Source organism: Hippoglossus hippoglossus, chromosome 3 (genome assembly GCF_009819705.1).
Source record: "Hippoglossus hippoglossus isolate fHipHip1 chromosome 3, fHipHip1.pri, whole genome shotgun sequence".
In the NCBI taxonomy this organism is placed as follows: Eukaryota; Metazoa; Chordata; class Actinopteri; order Pleuronectiformes; family Pleuronectidae; genus Hippoglossus; species Hippoglossus hippoglossus.
In genome coordinates this window covers 182,501-187,500 of record NC_047153.1, presented here as the reverse complement: position 1 = coordinate 187,500, position 5,000 = coordinate 182,501, and the positions used below count along the sequence as shown (strand labels likewise).

At 51.9% G+C, this 5,000-nt stretch overlaps 1 protein-coding gene across 3 annotated transcripts in view; it reads left to right on the top strand.

Moving 5' to 3' along the window:
• The window catches only part of iqgap1 (IQ motif containing GTPase activating protein 1), a 36,187-nt gene that overhangs the window by 20,583 nt on the left and 10,604 nt on the right, over window positions 1-5,000 (top strand). For all 3 annotated transcript variants that reach the window (XR_004613020.1, XM_034577750.1, XM_034577763.1), the window contains 7 exons: window positions 2,616-2,706; window positions 2,907-3,074; window positions 3,233-3,375; window positions 3,459-3,629; window positions 3,832-3,915; window positions 4,004-4,075; window positions 4,367-4,436. Coding sequence is in view for 2 of the 3 variants with exons in the window: in XM_034577750.1 (XP_034433641.1) it covers window positions 2,616-2,706; window positions 2,907-3,074; window positions 3,233-3,375; window positions 3,459-3,629; window positions 3,832-3,915; window positions 4,004-4,075; window positions 4,367-4,436 (799 nt within the window). In the remaining variant the exon portion in view is untranslated. The remainder of the gene's footprint in view (window positions 1-2,615; window positions 2,707-2,906; window positions 3,075-3,232; window positions 3,376-3,458; window positions 3,630-3,831; window positions 3,916-4,003; window positions 4,076-4,366; window positions 4,437-5,000) is intronic.

Below are 5,000 nucleotides of genomic sequence, written 5' to 3'. Positions count from 1 at the left end.
TGTGTGTGTGTGTGTGTGTCAGTGAACTGCTCAGGTACCTGGAACGTATTTGTAAATGAGTTTTTATGAGTTTTTGACTCGACTTTTCCTTTTCTTTATTTTAACATCTTTTGGTTTCATGTGGAAAAGTTGAGTGTTTTCACAGACGTTTTTCTGAAAAGCAGAATCAGCGTCTGACTCATCTGGTGTCGCTGCTCCAGTGAATCTAGTTGTGTGTCTGTGTGTGTCTGTGCAGCCTATTTGCATACAACACCACAGATGAGCACCATGTGTGTGTTTAGTTGTTCAGGTTGTGTAGTGGTTGACTCAGACAGAGCTGATATATATATATATGTGGGTTAGTTATGTGTGATGAGGGGTTAGGTGAAACCACCTTAAACGTCCTTTAGACTTCAAACTGCAGAGTTGAATGTTCCCTGCCGTCTGAAAATAGATTCTCAGCTCATTTTAGTTCAGACTGTTTTTATGGTGTATAAATATCGACATTAGAGACGTGGCCCCTCCCACACATCGTCACACTCAGACCCTGGAACACCTCGTGGACCAGTTCGGCTCACTTGGAAAAAAGAGAATTTTCCTGCTGTTTTCAGAGGAAATAACAAGCAGCCTCAGTGGCTTCTACCATAAAAGGGCAGAACGTGGTCATTATGTGAAATGGACTCAACCTGTGGCTCACACAGCCGCTGCTTGTTCACCGTCTGAGCAGCTGAACACAGGAAGTGGTTAGAGCCGTGGGAGGGGCTGACAGCAGCGAGGTGTTTCCAGCTCACAGCAAACATTCACATGTTGAGACGCTCCAGCTGATCTGGGATCAGAGGAATGTTTTACACTCAGGAAGGATTCAAAGAGTCAGAGACAGGACTGAGTCTGAGTCCAGATCAGCAGCTGAGAATAGTCTGATTCTTATCACTCGACCTTCTGTGTGTGTGTGTGTGTGTGTGTGTGTGTGTGTGTGTGTGTGTGTGTTCTAAAGAAGTTTAACATACCTAAACCACACAAGCTTTCACTTCCGTGACGTTTGGACCTGGGTCCTGCAGCCCCCCCGCCCCACAGCTGACTCATCACCACAAACACAAATTAAAGAGCAAAGATGAAGCCTCTTACAGACACACAAAAACACACAGACACACACACTACTGTGCATAACAAATCTTTAAGATCAGGTTTCAGTGACCCTCCCATATTTCTCACACACACACACACTCGGGGGCGGGACACGCAGAGGGGCGGGACACGCAGAGGGGCGGGACACGCAGAGGGGCGGGACACGCAGAGGGGCGGGACATGCAGAGGGGCGGGACATGCAGAGCAGCGGGACACGCAGAGGGGCGGGACACGCAGAGGGGCGGGACACGCAGAGGAGCGGGACATGCAGAGGAGCGGGACATACAGAGGAGCGGGACATGCAGAGCAGCGGGACACGCAGAGGGGCGGGACACGCAGAGGGGCGGGACATGCAGAGGAGCGGGACACGCAGAGCAGCGGGACACGCAGAGGGGCGGGACACGCAGAGGGGCGGGACACGCAGAGGGGCGGGACACGCAGAGGAGCGGGACACGCAGAGCAGCGGGACATGCAGAGGGGCGGGACACGCAGAGGAGCGGGACACGCAGAGCAGCGGGACATGCAGAGGGGCGGGACACGCAGAGGGGCGGGACACGCAGAGGGGCGGGACACGCAGAGGAGCGGGACATGCAGAGGGGCGGGACACGCAGAGGAGCGGGACATGCAGAGCAGCGGGACACGCAGAGGGGCGGGACACGCAGAGGGGCGGGACACGCAGAGGAGCGGGACACGCAGAGCAGCGGGACACGCAGAGGGGCGGGACACGCAGAGGGGCGGGACACGCAGAGGAGCGGGACACGCAGAGCAGCGGGACACGCAGAGGGGCGGGACATGCAGAGGGGCGGGACACGCAGAGGGGCGGGACACGCAGAGGAGCGGGACACGCAGAGCAGCGGGACACGCAGAGGGGCGGGACACGCAGAGGGGCGGGACACGCAGAGGAGCGGGACACGCAGAGCAGCGGGACACGCAGAGGGGCGGGACATGCAGAGGGGCGGGACATGCAGAGGGGCGGGACATGCAGAGGGGCGGGACACGCAGAGGGGCGGGACATGCAGAGGAGCGGGACATACAGAGGGGCGGGACATGCAGAGGAGCGGGACATGCAGAGGGGCGTGCTCTAGTCTCAACATTAGCATCAAGAGACAGAAGGCGCCACCTGCCAGCAGTTGTGTGTCACGACAGTGAGAATACAAGTGTGTCCTTGTTTTTGTTATCTGTTGAGGACCTTTTCCAGCATAACCTCTGACCTTGTCAGGACCAGTTGACCTCATGGGGACCAGAGCTCGGACCTAACGAGGCGAAACGTTATTTCTGGTTAATGTCAGAGGTCAGAGGTGAATTGTGGGTAGGTTATGGTTAGTGATCAAGTTTGGTTAGAGTGTCCACAGCTACACGAGCCATGTCTGTGTGTGTGTGTGTGTGTGTGTGTACACATGTGTTGTCTGTGTGTACATGTACACATGTGTTGTCTGTGTGTACATGTACACATGTGTTGTCTCTGTGTGTGTGTGTGTGTTACTCAACACATGTTCCATGTGTCTCTCCAGGAGACTCAGGACCCGTCTGCTGTTCTGTGGCTGGACGAGATTCAGGACGGTGTTCTGAGAGCGAACCAGGACACACAGGAGGCCATACAGTGTAAGCACACACACACACACACACACACACACACACACACACACACACAAACACACAGGAGGCCATACAGTGTAAGCACACACACACACACACACACACACACACACACACACACACACACACACACACACACACAGGAGGCCATACAGTGTAAGAACACACACACACACACAGGCTAATATTCATGTCTGTGTGTTTAGTCGCTCAGTCCATTCAGGACATCAACCGGGCGGTGGACAGCGGTGAAGCGTCTCAGACCCTCGCTGCTCTGCGGAACTCGGGGGCGGGGCTGTACGGAGTCACTTCAGAGTGTGCTCGGACGTACCAGGACGACCTGACCTCCATCAAACAGGAGAAGAAGAAAGAAGGTGAGGACATGGACACACATAGAGGACGCTGACGATCACCTGATCAGATGCTCTGATCATTATCAGCTGCACATGAAGCTCCTGCTGATTATTGGTTATTGATTAAGTTGAACCCTCATCTCGTTCATTCTGTCTCTGTCTCTCTTTCTGTCTCTCAGGTGATAATGGCAGTGAATGGGTGAAGCACTGGGTGAAGGGAGGACACAACTATTACTATAACCTGCAGACCAATGAGGGCACGTGGGTGGAGCCTGAGGGTTTCCTGCAGAACAACACGCAGCTCAACAAAGACGACATCCAGGTCAGACCGCCGCTCCAGCTCAGCAGCGCCAGCTTGTGGCTTTTTAACGCCATATTAAACCGTCTGTTTTCTTCCTCCGTCAGTCTGTGGTTTCCGGGGTAACCACGGCCTACAACCGAGAGCAGCTGTGGTTGGCCAATGAGACTCTGATTACCAAGCTGCAAGCTCGTTGTCGTGGTTACATGGTGAGGAATGGCCAGAAGGAGAGGATGAACTTCCTCATATCTCAGGATCCAGCTGTTACAAGCATACAGGTGAGCCATCCGTCCTCCAGAGGCTGGACATTTAAATCTATGTCATATATAAATATATATGCAGCTGCTTCAGGATGGCAGCAGACACACATGTCCAGTATCTTTGTACCGGGCTGTACTAACCCGCCACATGTTCACCCGCCTCACTTTCATGTTTAGCTCCAAGTGTCATTCACTGATTCTCAACCTGTTGTTTTTTCAGGCTCACTGGAAAGGCTACAAACAGAGGAAGAAGTTCAAAGATCGTAAACAGTATCTGAAAGATCATTCTGAAGACGCTGTCAAAGTAAATGGATTCCAGTCATTTGAATATTACCGGGATTATTGGTGGATTATCGGTACAGTTCAGATTGAACATCATGTTTGTTTCTCAGATCCAGTCCATGGTCCGGATGCATCAAGCTCGTAAAAAGTACAAGGATCGTCTGAAGTACTTCCAAGATCACGTCAGTATCAGTCGCCTCAAACCTTTTAACTGCAAATCAAATGTGAAGAAGCAAGATCAGACGTAGTAGATCGACTGTCAGAGAAATGTGTGCTCGAACAAAACAAACGGCTTGTTTCTTAATGAAAGCTTTAAATCAAGTTGCCTCAACATAAATTTCTCCTGACACGTCTGCTGACATTTACCCAGAGTGCTGTGGGGCCCGCGGGAGGCTGATGTGTGTGGAGTCTTTTCCACTGTGACTCACTGGGATTCCTGTGTGTAACTATTGATCGGCTGTTTTGTTCTGCAGATGAATGATGTGGTGAAGATTCAGGCTTTCATTCGGGCCAACAAGGCCAGGGACGACTACAAGACGCTGAGTAAGTAGAAGTGACCTGTAGGTTCTCCTCTTTCTGTCTGGGTTGTCTCTGTGAAGAGTCTTGTTCATTTTGACAGGGTTTTTGGATTCAACAAGCAGATATCCTCCGTTGTTCGGTGTAGCTTCTTTCAGCTGAGACTCGTAGCCAAGGTGAAGGTCCATCTCTCACAAAAAGATCTACGAGAGTGATCCTTCATAACCTCTCGTCTCCCTGTATGTGGGCTTCAACCAGTCGTCTAGTAAACGCCTGCAGCTCGTCCAACATGCTGCTGCTCGCCTCCTCACACACTTATGCTGCGCTCCCTCCACTGGCTTCCTGTCCCTCACAGGGTTGATTTTAATATTTAATGTAATGTACTGGCACCACCTTACTTAGCTGAACTTCTCCATTCTCACACTCCAGCTAGAGATCTGAGATCAGCCACCAGCACCTGAAACAAGGCTCATAACCAGAGGAGATCTTTGCCCCAAACTTGTGGATCAACTTCCCACTCCACAGAGACTTAGATCTGCCCCCCCCTCTCTAGCACACTTCGAATCATTACTAAAAACACGTCTGTTCTTC